This window comes from Perca fluviatilis, chromosome 12 (assembly GCF_010015445.1).
Source record: "Perca fluviatilis chromosome 12, GENO_Pfluv_1.0, whole genome shotgun sequence".
Taxonomy (NCBI): Eukaryota; Metazoa; Chordata; class Actinopteri; order Perciformes; family Percidae; genus Perca; species Perca fluviatilis.
In genome coordinates, this window is record NC_053123.1 from 17,041,104 (window position 1) to 17,065,908 (window position 24,805).

General features: G+C 39.0%; 3 protein-coding genes across 6 annotated transcripts; 2 read left to right on the forward strand and 1 right to left on the reverse strand.

Moving 5' to 3' along the window:
- The first annotated feature begins 778 nt into the window (after positions 1 to 778).
- ppig (peptidylprolyl isomerase G (cyclophilin G)) lies at positions 779 to 8,224 on the forward strand. The gene is made up of 13 exons (XM_039817652.1): positions 779 to 934; positions 1,530 to 1,613; positions 2,045 to 2,119; positions 2,219 to 2,326; positions 2,595 to 2,639; positions 2,728 to 2,815; positions 2,932 to 2,961; positions 3,079 to 3,218; positions 3,301 to 3,478; positions 3,560 to 3,745; positions 3,839 to 3,929; positions 4,946 to 5,085; positions 6,958 to 8,224. Exons 2-13 carry the CDS (start codon positions 1,553 to 1,555, stop codon positions 7,949 to 7,951), a joined length of 2,136 nt encoding a protein of 711 aa, XP_039673586.1. The 5' UTR covers positions 779 to 934; positions 1,530 to 1,552; the 3' UTR covers positions 7,952 to 8,224.
- A 596-nt stretch (positions 8,225 to 8,820) lies between these two features.
- Positions 8,821 to 17,208, reverse strand: ccdc173 (coiled-coil domain containing 173). Of its 4 annotated transcripts, XM_039817654.1 has the most exons (10): positions 17,189 to 17,208; positions 13,993 to 14,034; positions 12,208 to 12,416; positions 11,946 to 12,119; positions 11,644 to 11,849; positions 11,227 to 11,383; positions 11,001 to 11,140; positions 10,679 to 10,871; positions 10,271 to 10,435; positions 8,821 to 10,175 (listed from the first exon to the last, which is right to left on the reverse strand). In XM_039817654.1, coding segments are annotated over exons 2-10 (1,602 nt in total). In that variant the 5' UTR covers positions 13,994 to 14,034; positions 17,189 to 17,208; the 3' UTR covers positions 8,821 to 9,818. The 4 variants fall into 4 exon arrangements, with proteins under 4 accessions (XP_039673588.1, XP_039673590.1, XP_039673587.1 ...); XM_039817656.1 differs by lacking the exons at positions 13,993 to 14,034; positions 17,189 to 17,208 and adding an exon at positions 13,284 to 13,342; XM_039817653.1 differs by lacking the exons at positions 13,993 to 14,034; positions 17,189 to 17,208 and adding an exon at positions 13,127 to 13,318.
- Positions 16,702 to 24,352, forward strand: phgdh (phosphoglycerate dehydrogenase). Its single transcript, XM_039817657.1, has 12 exons — positions 16,702 to 16,955; positions 19,036 to 19,184; positions 19,272 to 19,337; positions 19,427 to 19,481; positions 19,648 to 19,746; positions 19,875 to 20,007; positions 20,098 to 20,246; positions 20,352 to 20,504; positions 21,361 to 21,502; positions 21,734 to 21,861; positions 21,948 to 22,170; positions 23,988 to 24,352. Exons 1-12 carry the CDS (start codon positions 16,818 to 16,820, stop codon positions 24,140 to 24,142), a joined length of 1,590 nt encoding a protein of 529 aa, XP_039673591.1. The 5' UTR covers positions 16,702 to 16,817; the 3' UTR covers positions 24,143 to 24,352.
- The last annotated feature ends 453 nt before the right edge of the window (positions 24,353 to 24,805 follow it).

Below are 24,805 nucleotides of genomic sequence, written 5' to 3' on the forward strand. Positions count from 1 at the left end.
AAACTGACACAAATTAGACCACGACACCCCCACTCACTCAGTTTGATAAGATTCCCAGGGTCCTCCATCTGATAGGATTTTTGCTTTTAGATGTTATATTACAGAAAGTGTATGAAACCAATGACCAAATAGTCATACATTGTGTTACTTATGGATGAAATTATAGTCAAAATAAGGATTCCCCTTTTTTTCTGGGGACCCCCTGGAATCCACACAAGGACCCACTTTGAGAATAATTGATGTGGATGATTTCTGAGAAGGCTGTACCATTTTTTATTTTTTTACATCATTTAAAAAACACAAGTATAATAGTCTGTACACACAAAACTGTTCATGACAAATTTACCAAACACAAAATTAGTCAAGATTGTGAAAAAAAGTCCAACGTTTGGTTGAAGTCTGCCCATTTCTTCTCGTGAATGTTGCATTTTACTGCACACAAAAACATCTTTTTCAATCTCATTACCTTCAAAACATACAAGCATGTCTTTATCCTGAAATTGATTGGTTGGCCCAGTTTTCCTTCTTATAAAATGTTGAACATCAAACCCAACATGTTATGGTATACATACAGTGATACAAAATACATGAACATTTTTTTGTTCTTCTTTTAATATAAAGTGCAAGAATATTAAATACTAAGTCTAAATCTCCCTAATGTCTCTTTTGCTGGATATAATTTTTTGCGAGATTTTAATGAACTCTTTAAAAAAAAAGCTGTACCTGACAGGTCAGTTTCAGGTCATAAAATGTCGCACTGTTTCCGTGTTTCCCAGCTACGTGCCGGCTGCGTTGACTGGCGCACGCTTCTTGAAATACTGACGTCCCTGCCGCGCCATCTTTAGAAAACAGTGAGCCCAACACTGAATGAAACTTGATTTCCGTCGTTTTTGGGAGCTGCTCGCCATATGGAGTGATAGCCTTGTTTTTCCAGGTGATGTGATTTCGCATTAACCACGTCTTGGCGATATATTTGTGTAGTTAATATGTCGAAATTGTATGGTTCACATCATGTAGAAGAATCCCTGTACATGTTATCTGACTGAGGCTAGGTTAATTTGCTAATGCTAACGCCAGGCCTACCGTTTAGGGTGACGGTGTGTCTACGTGAAACCATAACGATAGAATTAAAAACCAACGAACTATTATGTTTAAAATCCCCCTGTCGTCGCAACGTTAATGCTACCGTGTCAGTAACGTTTATGTTGTCCATTATATGGCAATTGGCAATGTTATTCATAAAGCACCTTTTTATTAAACGTAAACTCAAAGTGCTTTATATTGGAAGACGACATGTAAAAATATAAGCATGACAACAAAGCATAAACAAAAATACAAAGTAAGCATCAACACAACAAGCCCTGTACAAAAACAAACAAGCAATTGCGACCACACACACACACACACACACACACACACACACCCACACACACACTCTGTAATTAACCAAAAGCCTGAGACGATAAGGCAAGTTATTTAGGGCTAAATTCTCTTGTTTCTCTTGTGTTCTCTATGTTTCTCCCCTTCAGGTGTTTGATCAGTAAAGGAGATCATGGGGATCAAGGTTCAGCGCACTCGGTGCTTCCTTGACATTGGCATCAGTAATGTGCTCGGTAAGGAGGACACCTCAACTTTCTGGCTACTTACTGATATATTCACTCAGTTGTCAGTTTATTAGGTCATTGCAGCTAAATGATAATGTCGTCTAATATGACAGCCCTGTAATAAATGTTACCTCTGTTAATGGTATACTGTCTTAGTTTGTCTACTGTTTTAGAGAGGTGTTGATTAAACTGTATTGTCATTTTGGAGGATAGCATTTGTGCTGCTGTTGAATTATATTGTATTCTAAAAATGGTTTCTAATATTTAGTCTACAGTCATTGATATAATTAGGGTGGGAAGAAGGGTTTCAGTAGGATATCTTGCAAATATATTGTATTATACTGCATTAGTACTAATGTACTGACCACTGAAGGTGATTTTTTTTTTTTTCTTTTTTCTCAATCATAATAAACAAAACTAACAATTCTCTTTCCTCACAGTCGGCAGAGTTGTGGTTGAATTGTTCTCAGACATCTGTCCCAAAACTTGTGAAAACTTCAGGTGCCTCTGCACAGGTGAATAATGGATTTCTACACAATAATATGCCAGGAAATGTTTTACTTCATGGCACAGTTTTAATATTGATAGCTGACAATTAACTGTGTTTCATTCAGGTGAAAAAGGCATTGGTAAAGGCACTATGAAACCCCTGCACTACAAAGGATGTCTGTTCCATCGAGTTGTAAAAGACTTCATGATTCAAGGAGGAGACTTCAGCGAAGGTGAGTTATGAAAGTTTGGAGGATGTGAATGGTGCACTTAGCTTGTGAAGAGATTGTTAATGTATTAAAAGCATCACAAAGCAGTTGGTTTTTACCTGCTACATATGCATGTATGGCATCAGCATCTTAAAAGGAAAGCATCAACAAAGCTTAACATCAATCTAACCAAATACGTATAACCAGCAATTGGCAGACGTTTTATAATCCCGTAAATCTTTTTCCTGTAGCAGCCCGTTTCTTATGTTTTATTTCTTCTCTGACATCGTAGGTAATGGACGAGGAGGCGAATCCATCTATGGAGGCTTTTTTGAAGGTAAAAAGTCCACTGTCAGAGCTGTCAGTTGTTATCCAAACCGACGTTGGCTTCAAGATGGCAGTACAATTTTATCCTTTTCCCCCAGATGAAAGCTTTGCTGTTAAACACAACAAGGAGTACCTGTTGTCTATGGCCAATAGGGGCAAAGATACAAATGGATCACAGTTTTTTATGTAAGCACCTTTCCTTTATATTATAAATTTGACGCATTAGTTTGTTCTGTCATCCTTTCGTCAAACGAATAATTAAATTCCTTTTTTGTCTTGAATGGCCTGCTGTAACACTTCAGAACAACAAAACCCTCACCACATCTGGATGGGTGAGTGCTGCTTCATCACATCTAAAACTCTGAATGATTGCATTGTGTACAATATACACAATATGTTTCACTTAGATCGACATAGCTAAAGCTCAACCCCACTGTATTTTTTTTCAGTGTCCATGTGGTTTTCGGTCATGTGATTTCTGGCCAAGAGGTTGTTCAAACCATGGAGAACCAGAAAACGGATCCTAATAGCAGACCGTATGCTGACGTGAAAGTTTTGAACTGCGGAGAGCTTGTCCCTAAATCTAAAGGTTTGTTTCAAACATCAGCTTGTGATTTGTCTACTGTAGATTTGTATGAAGCATTGCTTCTAAAACTCTTAAATGTCTGCAGCAAAGAAAGATGAAAAAAAGAAAGAGCGAGCCTCTTCTAGTTCCAGCAGTAGCTCCAGCAACTCTGAGAGCTCATCACAGTCCTCCTCTGATTCTGAAGAATCTGAGAAGGAATCTAAGAAGAAGAAGAAAAAGAAGGCGAAAAAGCTAAAAAAGAAAGAGAAGAAGGAAAAGAAAAGGTACCTCATTTGTCACATTTGCACCTTCTGCAGTGTAAACAATATCTAGTGTCTTTATTCTGAGCTGCAATGCTTTCATAGATCAGAGGCTGAAAGTGCTGAAGAGAAAGAACAAGAAGAGGTGGTTACATCTACTGTACGTCCTGAAGAAATTCCACCCATCCCAGAGAACCGGTTCCTCATGAGGAGGAGTCCCCAGGTGGCCCAGAAGCCAAAAGAAGAGGCTGAAAAGGTTCAGCCAAAAAAGGAGGAAAGGCCAAGAGAAAGGTTAGTTTGCTTCACAAACAGCCGATATGACACGATGAATAATGCCATTGTCTGGTAAATTTCATGCCTTGTTTCTTTTCTTCCTCTCTTTAGTGCTGGCATAACATATAATTCTCAATCATCATATCACAGAAGACTGGTGATGACACGGTCCGGGAGGAAGATAAAAGGCAGGGGTCCGAGGGTAGGTGCTCTGCACCAATGAGAAGAGCTCCGTTAACTAGGGATGCACCAAAATGAAAATTCTTGGCCGAAACCAAAAACGGAAAAAGAGGAAATCAAGACCGAAAACCGAAACACCGAAAGAAATTATGCCAATTATTAGTACCATTGCATTTATGGCTATGACTGTGTACTAACTTTACTAAAATCAAAGCATTGCAATTGTATAAATTAATATTAAAGTTATTATAAAATATCTAGCAGAAATATGGCTACAATCTGATAGTCACATACAGTATATAGTAGCCTAAGAACAGAATAGCTTACCTGTTGTTGTTATTATTATTATTATTATTATTATTATTATTATTATTTGAGGCACTTTCTTGCAGGATTTCACTGAACATATCAGACAACGAGGGTGCATGCCCCTCATCTGGTGCAGAGAGAAGAGTCTTTTTTTTCTGCGCTCTGATCTCCTGCGCTGGCGCTGCTCGTCGGCGTCACGTCTCCCCCGCGGTTCTCCACATCCATCGCGGCCTGGATCATTTCTCGTGCGCCCTGCTTTATTTCCGCATCCAAGTAATGGTCTTTATAACGCGGATCAAGTACAGTCGCGATGAAGTGCAGAGGATCCGAATAGATCTCACTGAAACGTGTGCTGACAGACTCTAAGAGCGTACTTCTCATTGTTTTCACTCCGTGGTCCGTCTCAATTTTTGCTTAGGAGTCGCTTTGCAGGTGGAACGGATCGGGTGCTGACACACGTGCAGGTCGCGGTTTCTGTTTGTCACAAAATTTCCGGTGGCCGAATATTCGGTGCATCCCTACCGTTAACATTTTGTCCACTGTGTCACAATTCATATTGTGTTAATGAGATTGGAATATGTCAAATAGCTTTTATAAGGCAGTGACACCTAAAATTGAATTCCAACATTCATGAACATTGTAATTGCTGTTTTATAAAATGTCTGTCTTGGCCAGTGTGAGTTTCAGTTTAAGAACAGAAGTAAGTGGTTTGTCCTTTTTCCCATCCAGCGCTATCGGACTCCGTCACGCTCTCGTTCTAGGTCCAGAGATCGTTTTCGGCGCAGTGAAACCCCTCCACACTGGCGTCAGGAGATGCAACGTCAGAGGATGAGGGCAGTCACTGGAGAGCGCTGGATTAAGGGTGACAAGTAAGATAACCTCACTTTGACTTAATAAAGAGAATGTAAAAGTACAATTCACAAATGTAAAACAAAATCTGAAAAAAGATCATAAAATAAGGCTGCCCATTTAAAATGAATTCTGCCAGTCAAAGGCCTTAGCTTTCTTTAAATATAAACTTGCACATATTGACATCCCTTTAGTGTGCCTAGCAGTGATGAAATGTTTGACATAAAATAAGAAAACTTATCTGGGTGGGTACCTGAAATGTTTCCAGATATTAGTTGTGAATGAAATGCAAAGGCTGTTATATTTCTATATTTTAAAGCTAATCCATGGCTCCAGACTAACTTTTTTCACTAGGAGTACAGTGGCCCCCAACTGAAAATTTTAGGGGCACAACCAGAAAATTTAGGGGCACACACCGTAAATCAACATGCTAACCAAATATTCACATTTCTACTAATTTCCACTGTATTACTAATAAATACTTTGATAATAGATGCAGAAATTACAATGTGCTGTTTCACATTCAGTGTCACTTTTGAAGATGAAACATAGAAGGTAAACTGACAGCCCCATTGCTGTCATGACAGTAAATTTGTATTTGTATATTATTTTTACATTAACAAAAGTAAAAATAACCGGGTTATATTAACAAAAAAAAAGCACATAAAACCAAAAATAGATAAAAACATAAATACACATATACACTACACTTAAAAGATGACAAGTAAATGCTGTGAAATGGCAAGGATGGCAGATGACCTATAGTTTATTGAGAAACCCAACAGCTGATGGTACAAATGATCTCAGGTATCTGTTAGACCGGGCACGTTTTCAAAAGGTATACCTCCTTCCAGATGGTAGGAGGCAAAACTCAGAGTGTAATGGGTGAGTGGTGTTAGCCAAAATGGCCATTGCCCTCTGTGTGGCTCTGGCCTCATACACAGACCTAATGCTGTTGAGCTCAGTGCCAATTATTTTCCGAGATATATTTACAATTTTTCCCAGTCTGTTCTTGTTGGTTACACTCAAATTGCCAAACCAACAGATCATGGCGAAGGTTAAGATTGACTCAACAAAAGTTTAACATTAAACCCCTTCAGCTTTCTTAAAAAAAACAATCTCTGATTGGCTTTTTTACATATAGTCTGTATTGGTCTCAAAATTCAATTTATCATCTAAAATGGTGCCCAAGTACTTGTATTGGTTTACCACATCTACCGCTGTGCCATTAATCAAAGTTGAAGCAGTGGTGGGAGGATTTTGACGAAAGTCAATACACCTCTCTTTGGTTTTAGAGACGTTGAGTTGTAGATATGAGTCCTTACACCATAAGATAAAATCGTCCAAAACTGGACCATGTCCCACCTTGTGATCCTGCAGAAGACTAATTATCACAGAATCATCAGCATACTTGATGATATGCCTTGATTCATATTATCAAGTATGCAGAGCTGACGTAGTTTGCACCATCTGCAGCTCTGTGAGTGTATGTGTTTGTGTCAGAGCTCTGCTCTCTGTCAATTTTCAGAGAGGACAGATAAGCTTACGCGCTCTCAGGTACCGAAATTTCAACGTTTAACGTGTAAAAAAAGGGGGCAATTTTACTGGTCGCGCATGTGCAACTGGATGTAAAATTCAGTCGCACACTCTCAAATTGTGGTCGCAAAATGCGACCATTTGGTCACAGTCTGGAGCCCTGTAATCTGTGTCATTAAACAAGAACATTCATTATGTAAGCAAATAATGAAACTGTTTTCTGAACTTTTGAGTAATGTTTCCAACAGACGATTATATTAGCTCAGAACATATTTAAGGTTGTCACGTAGCTCAATAGTGGGGCCTGATGTCCGTAGTCGTGTTCTGCAGGTGACGTTTACTGTTCTTTTTAACAGAGGGGACATGAACGAGGCCAAGGATGAGGCTGCTAAAGCTCCAAGAAGAGAAAGATGGACCGCTGACACAAAGCGCGAACACACAGCTGAGGGTAAAAAAGACAAGAAAACTCGGTCACATAGATCCAAAAGCAAAGAAGAGGACAATGATGACAAGAATGAGAATCATAGCAAACACAAGGCAAAGAAACGGGATAAATCCCAAAGCCGCAGTAAAAGCAGGGAAAAGAGTAGGAGGTCTAAAAGCAGAGAGAAGGGTCATAAGCACAAAAGTGATGACAGAAGAGGTCGCTCAAGGAGCAAAGACCAAAATGTGAATAAGAAGGAAAAGGAGTCGGAGTCTGATCACAATAAAGATAGAAATAAGGGTCATGAGTCGGATAAAAAGCATAAAGAGGATACCAAAGGAAGAAATGGTGAGAGAACTAGAACGAAGTCACAAAGTAAGGAAAGGCCAACAACAAAAGATGGGCACAGATCAAGCAGCAGGAACAGGGATAAGAGCGGGCGTGCAGCGTCAAAAGACAAAGAAGAAAAACGAGAAAAGGACAGAGAGAGGGGCAAAGAACGTATTAGGAGTCAGGACAGACGACACAACAGTGAAAGGGAGAATAAGAAGCGAGGGACATCCAGGGATAAGGAACAGCGAACAAGAAGTCCAGAAAGAAATAAGCCGAGAGACTCCCACAGAGGCAGGCGCTCCAGAAGCAAGAGCAATAAGAGAGACCACAGCAAAGATCGGTCGTCTCATAGAAAGGACAAAGACAGAGAATCTGGCAACCAAAGGAGAAGACGTAGCAGCAGTTCTGAGAGCGATAGAGATGAGAAAAGGAAGAGTCAAAAGAGCCCAGATGGCAAACGGAGAAAAGCAAATAGTAGCTCCAGATCCAAAGACCGAAGAAGCCCGGCCAAACCAAGACCAGATAGTACAAAGGGCAAAGACCGAAACGACAGCAAGAGGAATAAATCGAGCTCAAGCTCTCACAGCGACTGAGACAGTGATGAAATCCTAAAGGAATAGATTGGGAGTTTTAAAGTCTGTCCCTATTTTTTTACCCACTACACATATAGTATGCAGCATCATCTTTCCATCTTCAAAATCCTCATTCAGTGCATACAAACCCATTCCACAGTTGAGCCAAAGCTAACAGGGTTATACAGAAGTCCGTCAAAGCTCATTTCCAAACTGTGAATACCACTCCTCAAACCTGCAGTGGCAGACTGTAGCATCATGTAAGCTTTGGCTGAACTATGGTCTTCATTTTGTGCCTTAAAATGGATTACCCTGTTGATGGGCAGCTGAAGCTGCACCGCCAGTCTAGAGGATATGTGACTGTAAAAGAAACCTGTCTACAGTGTGTACAGCATTAGCAGGAAGTACCAGGTCTTTTAATTGTACATGAGCAGAGGAGGTCTGTTTTGAAGGCTGTTTTTTATTATTTTGGAATCTTTAGTAAATTATATTTTGACTTTACAATAGTTGCCATTTCAATTTTTACTGCAACTGAAATCCCCCCAACCCCAAAAGAAAATTTCTGATATTTACTTGTCATGTATTTTTACTAAAAACTCAATCTGGATGAAAACGCTCTTCATTTCGTGCATGCTTAGCCCTGGCATTGTTTGATGGAATTTGTACATTCATATCTTTTTTTTTCTTTCTTTCTTCTTACATCCATGACCTTGTACTGTAATCCTATTTGTTAACCCGTTTTGAAATAGCTCTGGTTTGTTTTTTGAATGAAAAAAAATTCAACGTCATGCTGTAAGTACAACATAAAATCAATTTGTATAAATTGTGTCTTGTGCAAGTTGGTTTTAAGAAGAACTCAACTGCCATGTAGAATGAATTAAAGGCTCACCTTTGATTTTAATCAATTGTTTTAATATTCTGTAAATCCTGTCACAAATGCAATCTATCTATTGGAGGCCCAAACATTATTAGCATCCAAAATTACAATAATCAACAGTGATAACATTATTACAGGAAATTCATACTGTACTGTCAACATTTTGTCATCCAGTGTCAGGTTCAGTTAACTGCAGTGGTGATTCATTGCTTGGTTCAGTGTTTAACTAGAGTCCATGTTTTTAGAGTCATCTTTACTTGGGTAAGTTGATACACGATATTCACAGAACATTTTATTTATTTCAAACCACAAATATGTCTGGAATTAATCTCACTGTAGCGATCAAGTTTTCATGTTTCATTATGGAATGTCTGGAACGTTACAGAAGTTTGTAATAAACTGTAGAGCATTCTGACTAAAACATTCAGACAACGTTGTCTAAAGCACGTATTCCTCTCCATCATGTACCTGTAGAACATCCATGCAAAAGGTTTTGATTGTGTCCAAAATCACTCCGTTTACCAAATGGTGTACTATACGTGACAATGATGCACTATATCTTGCTCTCAAACATCTCAACAACTGGACAAAGAAAGTAGTCTCCATGACATAGAGGCCACCTTTTGTAAATAGTATATTTTGGGCAATTCCATGCCTTTTATTAGTGAGATGAGAGGAAATGGAGAGAGATGGGAAGGACTCCCTGGCTTAACTCAAACCAGATATGTTATGGTTCATATACATTTCCTTTAACTCTAAATTTTAAAACCGTGCGGCATTACCCCTGCAAGGGATGACACAATATAATGACTTCACAATTGCCCAATGTCCCAATTTACTATCCACTACACAGCACACTATTGAGTGTCTATTAAAAACGGAATAACAAATGAGTAAGCGAGGGAGTGATTTCAGACAGCCTCTGTCAAAACATCTTAAGGATGCTATGAAAACATTTAGTGTTAAGTGTGTTCAACACTCATGAAACCAGAATTGCCAGCTGGGAGCGACCTATGACCATGTAAACCCAAGTCTCCGCTTTGTATCATGAATATCTACGGCCTCATTAAGCTTTTTAACGTTCTGGGTGGCACCAGAGACATATTTGGGCATTTGAGCACCACTACGGTCCTGAACGAGGTATCTAGGCTTGACTCCGTTAGAAATGGGACAGAGCCCTCCTCCAACCCCTTCCCCTGCGGCTTTGCAAAGTGGAAACACATTTCGCTGAGCCTCCGCCGCTGCGCTGATGATGTGCCGTGAATACTGTTGAAACAGGTTTTCCTCTTCAGCAATGAGCTCTGCGGTCTTCACTTCAAACTCATGTTCCTCTCTTCTCAGCTGCTGATGCCGGGCACTTTTTTGAGCCTATATTGGAAGGACGAAAGACAAATGTCAAACTACCACCAAAGCCAACTACCACCATCATTTTTGCAATGATGTGTGACGGGTTTTAACATTACCATTTGTGTGGCATGGAATTCTTGTAGTTTTCGTCCATCTTCCTTGATCCTCTGAGTCTTCAGTTGTTGTTTCTCGGAAAATATTCTGTCAGCCTGTTTCTTGGCCTGAAGTCTGTCTCGGGTGTTCTGTTGGTCCGTTTTGTCCCTCTGCTCCTTTTCTAGTCTCTGATGAGACAGTGTGTGTTACAGGTGTGAGAACATTGTGTTAGCTGCAGCTGGAGTCTCAGGTGAAACCACATTTCACTGCAGCTATACCACGAAAAAAATATTCGACAAACTTTTTTTTTAACCCACAGGTCACAACCCCGCATAAATGACTAAGTAGACATTTAATATTAATGGTTTAACAAAAGCTTTATGCTCCAGTAACTTTGTATTTTGCAGGTGCAGCATCTGAACGTGTGTTACCAGGAATTCTCTGTGTGCAGCAATCGACTCCAACATCGCAGCCTTCTTTTCCTCCTCCTCCCTCTGCCACTGTGCCTGTTTTGCATCCCGCTCAGCGACAGCCTTTGCAGTCCTCTGCTCCTCGGTGTCAGTTTGCTCCTGCTGTGTGACGGTCAGCTTGTCCATGATCCTCTCTCTGCGCATCTGGGCCTCTCTGAAGAATGAAACAACTCACAAGCGTGATCGATATACACCAGGGATCCGTCGTTACTGTACGTTTGCGATGACTGGGTGTACACAAAGCCAGGACAAGGTCGATACTCACTGTTTCGCCGAGTCTTACCTGAACAATTCCTTTTCTTTGTCTTTCCGTAACTTCATCATTTTTTGTTTTGCAGAGAGAAAAAGTTTCCTTTGCTCCTCTTCAGCATTCTGTTTTTGTGCATCTGCTGCTCTTATGAGCTCTCTATTGGTTATATGTTCCTGAATACAAAGTATACAGTAGTGAACATATGTTTTTATAAAATAAGGATACAAATACTAGATAACCTGCGCTGCTAAAGCCCTACCAGGTGAGCATGCATAATGTCTCTCTTCAGCTTTGCTTGTCTTTCTTCCTCCATTCTTTGCTCCCATTGGTAGAGCTCTTGAAGGCGTTGGGTTTCCTCTCCGTCCTTTTTGTTCTCCATCTTCTGTCGCTCTCTCAGTAGCTTATTTTCCTTGACCCTAAAGAAAAGGAACCATATTCTCAGCTAAATGGTTTTTACTCAAGCCTTCTTCTCAGATTCTTATTTGAAATTAGTCACAACCAGGAACAGCTGTAAAATAAGACACTAAATGCTAGTTCTCATGCAATTTTACCTTACGATAGACAAAATAGAACAGAAATGCATATCTTTGAAATATTTAAATTCTCTGAAGACCCCGACAACTGGTGCATCTGCAGCGTGTTCAAAGCTGCTTGTTGGGTCTGATGTGAGTCTTACTGATTTTTTAGCTGCTCTGCCACAGCCTGTCTCTCAAGCTTTTTCTGAAGTGCTTTCTCCTGCTCCTGTCTCAAGGCTTCATCCTCTCTGCTCTCTACCATATTCAGGAATTCTTTGTCCACATCTTTAGAGGCACTCTTGATTCTTTTCCTCAGTTCGATCTGTGCTTCCCTCTCCTTCAGCACCTCTGTCAGCAAGAGTGCACGCTGTGGAAGTCACAGCAATCATTTAGTATCCCAAAAACATCAAGATATATAGCCAGACATGTACAGGTGACACAATATTTCTCAAGAGATACTAACATGTAATCCTTTAACACGGTCGGTTTGATAATACAGCTGAGTCTTGGCTTTTTCAATGGCCTCTCTCCGCTGTTGCTCCTGATATTTGGCCTCTTCCTTATCAGTCAATTTCCTTTTCTCCTCCTCAATCTCCTCCCGAAGCTTCTTTGCCTCTAGCTTTTTTTGCCTTTGACCCTTTGATAGATGTAAACATATTACTGCAGTATATTGTGCTTCTATTGTGCAACCTTACAAGCAAATAAAATCTGTACAGGCAACTTACAGCGATGGTATTGGACCACAGTTTCACCACTTCTTTTGATTGCAAGTGAAGGGTCTCTCTCTGTTTTGCTGCCTCTCTCGTTCTCTCCTTGTCTTTATTAAGCCGGTTTATTTCATCTTGAATCCTCAGCCATTCAGCCTTGGTTAAGACAGTGACTTGCCGGAGGTCTGGTGGCTGGATCATCCTGCTGACTTCCTCAACTGAAGACACTATTAGAAAAAGGAGGAAAGAAGACACACTACATCTAGAACACAGTATATTTAAGGGGACTAAAAAAAAGATACACCATCACTTAGGTGGTAGCTGAAGTCCAGATTAATTATTTAAAATAGTTATAGCTACATATTACAGTAATGCTTTTGTCTAGAATGTTCTACGATGCTTTTTTTATGTTGAAAGTTTACATTTTGTAATTGCACATGGAATTGAAGAACATATATCATTCTGAATGATTTGGGATCAAGTGAGGAATTGCCTTTTGACATTTATAAACATTTTAGTTTTGTCTTTTGGTGGCTAACGTTTGTCACAAGAGCCTTCATGGGGTGAGGTTGCACTGGAGTGTTTCTGTTTCTGACCATGCATATGCGAAATATAAATATACGCAAAAATAATACTGTGCAGTGATATTAAATAGCTGTAGCATTGCACAGGAAGTTGTTTTCTTTTGAAAGCGTCTGCATGTTTTTTTGTGGGATAGATGCAAAATAATTAAATAACTCGTGTGTTTTCGGAGCCATGTCTTAAATTGTTCGGACTTTAGTTTAACGTTACAATATTAAAAGGTGGCTGTCACCATCAAAGACTTCTGTCTATTAGCGTTAGCCATGACAGTTAACGTTAGCTAGCTAGCTAGCTAGCTAGTTTAGCTAACGTTACCCTCAGTAAAGTTTTTTCTTTTTTTTTTTTTATCTCTCACCTCTTTTACTGGAGCCTCTTCTTCGGCCGTACTGAACCACCGATGCCATTTGTATTAGATATATATATATATTTTTCTTTTTTTTAAATAGGCCTACTACTGCCAAATAAAACAGTTGATAAATAAAACCTTTACTGTAGATAGCGTTAACTCTTACCAGGTTACATAGCTACAGCTTTCAGTGTCGCATTTGTTGCATTGTATCTAGGCAACGGCTGAACCAATCTGAAGCATTTCCGCTAATGGACGACAGGTGGCGCTGTTCTTTATTTATTTATTTTATTACTTTATTGTGGACCTTTTTCACAACAGACTTGTCATAGTAGGAAAAGCACAGCTGAAATTGATAACCTTAACAATGGCTCAATTCCATCAAGTGTCCCAGTGAGCTATTTCAGTGAGTCAGCATGCACAATACCAGGGCCTCTCCTAAGTGGAATGCAGCCATCATTAATGGTTTGGAATACACCTGTGCTTTTCCTACTATGACATATCAACATGTCTGCCGTGAAAAAGGTCTATAAAAGACAATAGCCTGTATACAACACATAGGACATACAAAGATACACAAACTACAACATTGACATTACAAGGCCGAGGGGTACAGGCAAAGAGGACAACAAGGTTTTTTTATTCAAAAGTCTAAATCAAACAACCAACATCATTCCAAGATGCTTCAAAATCAGTCCTGCAAAGTCCCAAAGGTTGTGTATAATAGCATTGTCCTCATTAGAGTTCTTTGAATTGTTATGGCATCCACATTGAGTTAATTCTTTAAAAAGATGTTGGCACCTTTGCGTGTTTTTTTCAAATCATGCAACATTTCTTTCAGAAAAATATAAAAAAGAATTTTTTAAAAATCTTACTAGGGATTCGGGAGTCAGACCAGGTCACAATATTATTGGAACCTGTAAGACATAATTGGATTTTAAGCAGGTGATTCCTATAATTTGTAATTAAACTAATTTGTAATTCAACTACCGGTAGTTTAAATAGAGAGCAGCTGATCCATATTCTGCTGTTTTGTGTCAGTGTGTCTATCACGCTGGAAGTCAGACAAGATGGTATCGGAGCACGGACAATCTCAAAGCTACACGTCCATTTCTACAGACTTGTTCCTGTGTACACTGTACGTCATAGGCCTTTTTTAAAGGAGACATTTTTAAATTACTTACTGGGACACTTAACAATACAAATTAACTATAACACTCATACAGATTCTGCATACACACAACCTGTGTTATAAAATCTAGTGTTGAAAGCAGATATAATGGCATGAATGGGGCTGTCATGTGCATCTTATTAGTCGTGATGAACGGCGTCTGTTAAATTAAGATTAAAATGGACTTGTCTGACCTGTTTAATGAAGGAATGAACAAGTATACAATGAAGGATATAACAAGGGTAGCACGTTTGATATTCTTTGGAGGATTAAAATGATTTCAACAAAAACACCTACATTATATTTCATTTCATTAGCTTCATATGAACTTGCAGAGTGTGAGATCATGGTGATCACATCTCTTATGGTATCACCATAACATTTAGGCCTACCTAAGTTTAGTATCCTTATACCTATCCTAAAATTAATTACATATGTTTTTTTTTTCTTTGTTGTAAGTACTTTACTTAGGTATTTCCATTTCATCCAGGTTTCTTATTACTTATATTCCATTGCATTTCCATAGTCATTTTTACTCAACTACACTTATATGAGTATAGTCATAGTTACTTTGCAGACATACATACTAAACATATGAGTCATAATACATTGCTATAAGGACACTATATGTATACATATATATATATATATATATATATATATATATATATATATATATATATATATATATATATATATATATATGTATGTATATGCTTACATGTTAATGCACAAGTATTAATAATATACTATTATAGTATAATAGCCTACTTTTATTTTTATAATTGAAAGTAGGCTACATTCTGTACCTTTGCGTGATAAACATAAACAAGGACCCTGAACAAACTGCTCAACATTTTGAACAATGACTGTCATCCACTCCACAACACTATCACAAAGCAGAAGAGCATGATCAGCTCAAGACCACGCACTGCCATGCACAACTGACAGACTGAGAAAGACATTTGTCCCTAGGGCCATACAACTCTACAATGCTTCACAAAAGGGAAGAGGAGAGAGAGAGAGAGAGACTTCTTTGCATAGTCTGTCTGCCTCTCGGCCCTCTCTACCAGTTCCACTACCTCCTATAAAAATAACAATAACAATAGTTATGTACTGACTGTGTCCACTGGCCCACTGTTTACTGCTTTATTCTCTTATATTGTCCATATTCTCTTATATTGTCCATATTTAATGCTGGTCTCTAGACTTGCACTATTGGACTTATTTGCACTACCACCATGACACACACTCTCATAGAGCACCTTACCATGCATGTGGATTTTTTAGTTTGTATCTTTTCGTTTATTGTTCATATTATTCATGTGGATCTGTGATTTTATCATCCTGTTTATGATGTGTATGTTTTGTGTGATGTCTGCTACTGGGACCTTGAATTTCCCCTTGGGGGATCAGTAAAGTATCTATCTATCTATCTATCTATCTATCTATCTATCTATCTATCTATCTATCTATCTATCTATTATACTTATCTATCTATCTATCACCTACCTACCTACTAGAGATGTTGAAATTAATAAATAATCGATGCATCGAATCGTGGACATGGACGATGTTGCATTGATAATCGGCAGGCTAATCGATTATTTCTGTTTACAATTTAATGTACGCCTAACAACATTTCTGTTTACATATTCTGTTATGTTTTGCACATTCAAGAAGTGCCACGTGCTCAGTGCTTTAGTTTGATGTATCCAATTTATTTAGTATTAGAGCACTGCAGAATGTTTTGTTTTTGAAGCTTGAAAAGCAATGAATTAAATATCTTACATGGCTTTAATAGAAAAATGTATTTGACGCATCGTGATGCATCCAGATATCAAATCGAATTGAATCGCTGACATGATAATCGTAATCGAATCAGGAGATCAGTGAAGATTCACACCTCTACTACCTACCTATCACCTACCTACCTACCTATATATCTATTATAGGCCTACTTACCTATCTACCTATCTATCACCTACCTACCTACCTATCTATCTATCTATCTATCTATCTATCTATCTATCTATCTATCACCTACCTACCTACCTACCTACCTACCTACCTACCTACCTATTATACTTACCTACCTACCTACCTACCTACCTAACTATCTATCACCTATCTATCTATCTATCTATCTATCTATCTATCTATCTATCTATCTATCTATCTATCTATCTATTATACTTACCTATCTACCTTACCTATCTATCACCTACCTACCTACCTATCTATCTTTTGAATGCATGTTAGCAGTGAGTAAGCAAAACATCGGAATACTTCTTCTACCATTTAATTGTTGATGGCTTGATGCTCGCATCAAACTGGCACGTTACGTCCATTGCCTTACCCCCTTGGTTACGTCAGAGCAGAGTCGGGTTTATTTGAAAGGGGGCTGTCCTAAATCAGAGAAAACCTTTCAAAACCAGTAGAGGGAAAGCCATCCATTCCCTGTGTCCTTCACTCCGGCTCCCCAACACTAGTTACCACCAACAACAACCCGAAGAGAAAAACATCAAGATGGCACCTATCTTCATCAAGACGATTTTAATCAGTGAAAGTGTTGACCCTCGCTGCAAGACTATTCTGGAGGAAAATGGCATCCGAGTTACGGAAAAACAGAATATGAAAAAGGATGAATTGATGGCGGAGATTAAGGTGAAGTTGGCACTCGAGTAGGGTACTGCGTACTGCTTTCACATGCACCGGGTGTTGTATCTACGCAGCATGCAACCTTTTGCAAAAGTTTAGCTTTAGCTAGCATCATTTTAAAAAATCTCGTGTCATTGTTGCCTCTGCAGTAGGGAAGTAAAAGGCAAAAAAGTAAGCCTCTCGGGGTTTTTTTTCATGTAAAGTTTAATGTAAAATGTGTGCATTTTTTAAGTACTCACGCGCTTTTCTTTTTACTCGGACAAGCATTTTGCCGGGTGTGACTATTGATTGTACATTTAGTACCGCCCCCGCCCCTTGGGAAGCTGATGCAACTCATCTCTGACTTTTCCGCATCACTTTCTCTGATGCCACATGCGGCAGATTGGCAGCCTTTATCAGGAGGCTGTGCATGTAATAATAATAATAAAAAAAAATATATATATATATATATATATATCTCTTTGTGCAATTTAGATTTTTCAGATTAGATGGGTTGCAGTGGAAATGTTGCCATTCAAACTGAATTGATTGCAGTGTTTTGCAGTCGATCCAGGGCTGGACTATCCCACTGTTAGGCCCTTGGGCAAAAGTAAGCTATATGGTCCCCTTTTCCCCCTATACCCCTCTCTTGGTAGGCAAGCCAGCTTTAGTCGACCCAGACAACCTGAGAGGTCTCTATGGTTCACAATGTAGCAGCAGATCAGAAATGTGTGTTGGCCCTAAACCATTCCGTGCTTTATAAACCAACAGTAGTGTTTTGAAATCAATTATTTGAGAGACAGGAAGCCAGTGTAAAGACTTTTTAGAACTGAGTGATGCGATGTGATGTTACCCTCAACCCATTAAGTCTCAAACTGTTCCTACCTGCCCTCCTGTGTGCTGTGTGTCAGTTACAGTGCTTTCACACCTGTTGCTAGGTTCTTTTAATCTGAACCCAAAACAAAGACATGTTGCCTTTTTTTTTGTACTGGTCAGATTTATGTTTACACTGGCTTTTTACAAATGTACAAAGAGGAGTAAACATGAAGGCATATTTACTGAGTGGTAGATTATTCACTAATCAGTTTTTGATTTCTACTTAGGAGTATATTTATCTTCTCTGCTGTTCACAAAGAGCTCACGAAAAAGTAATTTATTATGAACATTATTAGTCAAGGCTCCAACTGGACCCCATGTATAGGCTATCATAAATTGCAATTAAAGACAAGAAACATGGCCAAAAAAAGCATTTGTACCATAATAATACCGGAGCATAGTTACTGTGTTGTCGCTGGATTTCACTCGCTTTATTATTGGGGAACTGTTAAAATACTCCCGAGTAGGACACCAGTTAAACGCACCTCTGGTTCAACTTTCATCTATCACTTTAAGATAAGTAAGGGAAAATCTTCACTCTCCAGCTGACATGTTACCATGGTTACAATGATCTTGTATAAATAGAGGCCACACATCACTTGCACAGATTGGGAGTGATGTCTTTGTTAACCGCACATGATCAGCTGTTTTTAAGCTATTGAATTTATGCAACAACAAAAAAACACACATGCTGTCATCACATAGGCCTTTGGGTTTGTCGGTTTGCTTTCCCACCATAAATTAACCGCACCAGAGTCTGGAAGCAGACCAAAACCCTCCTTTTCAGGCGGTCTCAGTCCTGTTGTTATTCTGCACCAGATTTAGCTAATGTGACAGCTTTCACATTAGCCCAAACAAACTTTACTAATGGGGCAAATAAGGTTAGGTGCAAAAGCATTCTTACTTTGTGATAACATGAGTAGACATGTATTTAACTTTGTACCATGTAAATTGTAACTAAAACATTTTGTAGTATTAAAACTACCTTTTTTACTAAATGCTCCACTATAAAACAGAGCCACAAGATGAGGTAATAATCAGGGTTTTAAGGCCCTTATCATGTCAGTTTATATTGTGCTGTAGTGGTGCAAATGATTAAACATTTTGCATTGATTAATGTACCGCAAAGTAATGGACACAGTGACTCTGTGGGTTTAGGGGGCCCTGAAGGTTTTTGGCTGTAACCACAGTCCTATAAAACACAACTGTATGGTTTTTCTAACCATCCTAGGACTACGATGGCCTTGTGGTTAGATCTGCAACGAAGGTAACATCTGATATCATCAATGCTGCTAATCTCATAATCATTGGGAGAGCTGGAACTGGTGTGGACAATGTGGATGTTGATGCTGCCACCAAAAAGGGTATTATTGTAATGAAGTAAGTCTCCGCTCTATGCACAAATTTGATTTACTGTGCAGTTTCGATATCATGTACTGGCCATTAACTGTAGACTGTTTTCTCCAGCACACCAAGCGGTAACACGATCAGTGCTGCCGAGCTGACATGTGCCTTGCTGATGAGCCTCTCAAGGTGAGATGAGCAACGGTCAACATGCTCAGTCTTTTTAATTGCATTGAAGTAATGTAAAAGTGCTATTAATTATGCCATTCTGTTTGCAGAAATGTGCCTCAAGCTGCAATGTCGATGAAACAAGGGAACTGGGATCGCAAAAAGGTATGCAGAGATTGTAGTTTACCCCCGTGTGCTGTTTGAGTGAACGTGTTTGCAGTTGGCACACAAAGCTATTACTGTCGCATGGTTGGCTCCATTGTTCAGCCCGTCATCACTAATCAGATGTGACACTTGGACAGGGTCATAGTTTTGTTTTTTAATTTTACAGTTCATGGGTGCAGAGCTGTATGGCAAGGTACTCGGAATAGTTGGACTTGGAAGAATTGGAAAGGAAGTTGCCTCAAGAATGCAATCATTTGGCATGAGGGTAAGTAACGAGATTATACATGACAAGACTGGTTGCATTTCTCAGTGGTTAATTGCACTTTGATAATTAGATAAAACAAACATGGCAAGATTAGTCATTTTTTTTATTTTATTTTTTTCTCTTTTTAGACAATTGGCTATGATCCAATCACTCCTCCTGAGGTGACTGCCAGCTGGGGGGTGGAGCAGATGTCTCTGGAGCAGCTGTGGCCCCAGTGTGACTATATTACTGTCCACACTCCCCTAATGCCCTCTACGGTTGGTGAGTGTTACTGAAGCTCTCATGATTATATAGCCATCATAAATTGTACTTAAAATTTGTGGATTAAAAAAAAAAAAAATTCCCCCCAAGGTCTGCTTAATGATGAAACGTTTGCTAAATGCAAGAAAGGAGTAAAGGTTGTGAACTGTGCACGAGGGGGCATAATCGATGAAGCTGCTCTCCTCAGAGCTCTGGAGTCCGGACAGTGCGGAGGAGCAGGACTTGATGTCTTTGTTGAGGCAAGATTATTTGGGCAATAAATTGTGTCTTTAATCACTCATTGATTATTAATAAATGAGGTGCTGCAGCAGCCTACATCTTACTTTGTGTTTGTTTGGCCACAGGAGCCTCCTAAGAACCGCTCATTGGTCGACCATCCTAATGTCATCAGCTGTCCTCACCTGGGAGCCAGTACGACGGAGGCTCAGGCTCGCTGTGGGGAGGACATCGCTCTGCAGATTGTGGACATGGTGAAGGGCAAGAAGCTGGTTGGAGCAGTAAGTTCTACTTAGCGTTCTTATACGTTTTCAAACAAATAAAGTTGGGGGGGACTTGTGAGAGACGGATAAAGAAGAGAGTGATCAAAATCAATGCAGCAGAGCTTGAAATATTCTGAACTCTAATCCCCAAAATGGGTGAAGCTCCAAAAAAATGCAACAATGCAACTGGATCACATCTTTTATTAGACCCTTCCTCCCTGTTTGTAACGCAGGCTATCTGTCTAAAAGGTGTTCTCTCTAAGCACAAGCCACAGAGAACATTACCTTAGCTGTTTTCACTTGCTGAGTAGTCGTTTGGAGTCAGAGCTTCACTTTAATGACAATATGACAAGGTTTGATGGATTTGATTTGTTTTTTTTTGTTTTTTTTGTAAAAAAAGCATGTAAGGTGAACTCAGTTTTGTGTCAGCAGCATCATACAGGAAGCATGTGTGAGGTCTTGCAATACTACACTTGCAAAGCTAACAATAAATGCACGTAGTTTGATGCTTAGTTTGTCATATTTCGACATTAAAAATGATTCTACAAATATTGGAAAAGCTAGTTTTCTTTCTGTAATAATAATTTTTTATTTGAAGTAAAAAACAGATTGTTAGCATTTATTTCCATATTTCTAGCAATAAGGCACCATAGTTATAAGTGGTTAGGAGAGATTAAGCTGAAGTAAGTGGAGAAACAAACAAGTATTTACACCAATACAAATACTGCTTGGGTTTGTGTAGCCACCTAAATTGTCCTAAACTACTCCTAATACTTAGGATGGGTTAAATGCAGTAATAGAGTTTCACTACATTGTACTGTGTGTATGTGACGATTAAGGAATAAAGTTTGTTTTGTTTTCTCCTTTTTTGTAGGTAAATGCACAGGTTCTGGCCAGCACGTTCTCCCAGGAATCTCACCAATTGATCAAACTGGGAGAAGCTGTCGGAGCTGTTCTGCAATCATGTGCTACTTCTTCTAAGAAAATGTATAAACATGTCCAAATCACTACTCAAGGTAAATACTACTGGTCCAACCAGTTTGTGTAACCTGAAGGGGGGGGGGAGGGGTGTAGTATTGTAATGGTGGGGAATATACTCCCTCTGGTGGTATGATTGTGAAACAGGCACTATTATATTAAGTTATGACCATGCAGTTTTTAGTTTTTCTAAAATCAGCATTTTTGCTTTGAATGTTTCACTTGCTAGTAGTGGCAGTTAACAATATGTACTGTTTTCTTCAAACCAGGGGATTGCATGAAGTCCTCCACTGGTTACATGACTTCATCAGTACTGGTTGGACTGCTGAACCATGAATCTGGCTGCTGCCCGAACCTCATCAACGTACTCAGCTTAGCCAAGGAGTCTGGAATCACGGTACAACCTGAACCCCTACTGGCAAATGCCACATGACAATAATGAGTGTTAAGAAAATAATCTTTTCATACATGTGGACTCTTCAGGTGAACCAGAACCACTGTGCATCTGACGGGGCTGCCAGTGGCGTGTGTAAGGTGGAGATTGTGGCCAACGGCAGCAGCTACAAAGCCAGTGGCTCAGTTCAAGGTGGTGTGCCAGTCCTGTTGGAGCTGAGCGACAGTGTGTTCAAACAGCCGGTCTCTCTCACTGGAAACTTGCTGTTCTTCAAGGCCTCTGCAAGTCCTCAGCTCCTATCTTCATTGGCTGGTAAGAAACTTTTAAAATGATACAATTAACCAGTAGGTTTACAATAAGGCCATAACTGATAGGTACAACTAGTTGGTCTCTGTATATACACACTCTGGATGGATCTTAAGCAACATTTTACTCAGTATTTTTTTTTCACAACTAGTTTCAGAATGACACACATTCATTTTCAAACATAATACAAACTGTGAAAAGAAAGGACGTTTTAACAATCAGACTTTCAGATCTTCATGTGTACCACAAAATTCATATATCTCTGACCAAACATGTTATGTACAATACTGGAGAAATCAGAATAAATAAATACTTTCATACCATTTTACCTTCTTTTCCAGGCACGTTCGCAAACGTAAACGCATCAACATTAAAAAATTCCTATTTCTGATCATCTGTACACCAGAATATTTGTCGTGCCATTTCATGATTCATTGATACTCTTTAATAATAATCACATTGTTTACAGTACAAGTGGGCCTCACACAGCTAAGCTAACTCTGTTTCCCTCCTTTATAATTCTGAATCTGCCAACCTCCATGGCTTCTAGATGGGAGGATATAATTAGCAATTTAGACCCATTATACATTTGTTTAAAATGCACATTTGTCCTTGTAGTGAAGATAATGGGTAGACGCTCAGTCTAGGTGCTAGTTCTGAGTTTATCACCAGGTTCACGCAGGTGTGTCGGCCAGAACACCACATAAGGCCAAATATTCCAGAGTATGAAAAGAAGAGCTGAGAGATGGTTCTTATTATATTTATTTATTCCTCTTTCTTGTGTTTGTGAGTTTGAGTGGGAGTGTGGTTTTTCTTAATTTACTCAACCACAAAGTATTGAACAATCCTAACAACAAGTAGTAAAAGTATAAACATGTTTAAACACAATGTTACATATTTTGACCCAACGTACTGAGTCGGGTGAGCCGAAGCTCGAAACTAGCGTGTACGAACGTGGCTATAATTAGCACAATGGTCGCGTAGTGTGGCGACCCCTTAAACTCCTAACTCTAATCTATGTCAAATAGCAGAAATAACAGCTGGTTTAAAAAAGAAATACAAGATCACGAGCAGAGGTGTATAGTCCAGGTGCCAGAAAGTAAAAATCCTGCCATGTTTTTGGATCTGCCTCTACATCTAGAACAGGTGTTTTCACTAACGAGCTCATCTACCTGGTAGAGGAGCTGGTTTAGTGATGGTTGGGACAGCTGCTGGACAGGATTTCTACTTTCTGGCACCTGGACTATACACCTCTGATCACGAGTGATGCAGCAGATATACTTACTCTTTTCATTTACGCACACTCTGAAGAAAGGTGCCGCTCACAACTACAATCCAACTGACCAACTAACTCTATCATACTGCTTATTAACTGTGTGACATCCGCTATAATATACAAACCAGCACGAGCTTTGGCTACCCTGATACCAGCACTGAATAAACGGGAGTAAACGTGAAACATAAAACACAATATGGTCAACTCTAGTAAATAACAGCAACACTAACATTACTTTGGAGCCTTTCCTATAGTCCTTTTTATTTTTGCTTTTAAAAAAACAAACACTTTTTTTGGAGTAAATATTACAATACACATTATTCCTGTAGATATACAGTGTATCAGTCTCCGCAAAGATTGACTATAGCCTCAGTGGAACAGACACAGTATACAGTATATCGTATGTTTCATAATATTGTTTGTTAACTTAAGATTTTCAATTTTGATGAAAGGTGGTTTTGAGTTATGACTTCTTAGGACTAAATAGCTGTGTTTTTCTTTCTTTAAATTTGCACCTATTTTCTCTTTTCCATTGTTTTTTGTTTAGGACTTTTGGCCACAGAGGGAGTGGAGATTGAGTCCTACAGTGCTCCTGCAGACCGCACCGGGGATCTGTGGTATTGTGTGGGGTTGTCCTCTCTCCTGCGAGACCTCAGTGCCTTGAATCCTTTGGTAAAGGAGGCTGCACAGCTCACTATTTAAATGGCCGCAGCAATGCTATCTGAAAAACCTCTTTTTGAGAGTGTCTGAATATAATTGATCCATCTTGGTTTTAGCATTTACAACTAACAGCTTTGTTTAGAAGTTGAACATTTGCGGTTTAAAACTTACATTTTGATAACATTCCAGTGTTTAGATACTTTACATGAACTTTGTTAAAGTAAAAATATAAATAAAAATGTTTCAGTGTCACATGCTGTTCAGTTTGTTGTTTGACCTTTTTAAAGCAGAGGTGTAAAATAAAGTAACTGTAAGAACAATTGTAACTAACTGGCAATTGAGTTTTTTTTATTCAGTGAACTTCACACTTTTACTTTTTAAATTTTTAAAAGGGATGTACTACACAAAGTTGCCCGTCTATTAAGCACACATGTACAGTTCAAGCCAGTCTAATACAACAGCCCTGCAATATAACTCTTATTTTATTTTATTTTTCAGTTTTTGTGTCCAAAGGAATTTATTTCAATTCCATGGTTAATTTTAAGGCAGTAGTTAATAGTATTTTTATTCCATTACATTGTATAGGGGTACACATCTGATTAAAAGCTCACAGTATGATGCGTCTCCAGTTAAACCACCAAACAGCAGTGGTGGGAAGTAACTAAGTAAATTTACTCAAGTAGCCTACTGTACTTTAGTACACTT

Coding starts and splice junctions, on each gene's coding strand:
- ppig (XM_039817652.1), top strand. CDS start 1,553: ATGGGGATCAAGGTTCAGCGCACTCGGTGCTTCCTTGACATTGGCATC. Junction 3,746..3,838: donor GAGGAAAGGCCAAGAGAAAG/GTTAGTTTGCTT, acceptor TCCTCTCTTTAG/TGCTGGCATAACATATAATT. Junction 5,086..6,957: donor CGCTGGATTAAGGGTGACAA/GTAAGATAACCT, acceptor TCTTTTTAACAG/AGGGGACATGAACGAGGCCA.
- ccdc173 (XM_039817653.1), bottom strand. CDS start 13,175: ATGGCATCGGTGGTTCAGTACGGCCGAAGAAGAGGCTCCAGTAAAAGA. Junction 12,120..12,207: donor TGTGGTCCAATACCATCGCT/GTAAGTTGCCTG, acceptor CATCTATCAAAG/GGTCAAAGGCAAAAAAAGCT. Junction 10,872..11,000: donor AAAGAAAAGGAATTGTTCAG/GTAAGACTCGGC, acceptor TTCATTCTTCAG/AGAGGCCCAGATGCGCAGAG.
- phgdh (XM_039817657.1), top strand. CDS start 16,818: ATGGCACCTATCTTCATCAAGACGATTTTAATCAGTGAAAGTGTTGAC. Junction 19,338..19,426: donor TTGCTGATGAGCCTCTCAAG/GTGAGATGAGCA, acceptor TTCTGTTTGCAG/AAATGTGCCTCAAGCTGCAA. Junction 22,171..23,987: donor GCTCCTATCTTCATTGGCTG/GTAAGAAACTTT, acceptor TTTTTTGTTTAG/GACTTTTGGCCACAGAGGGA.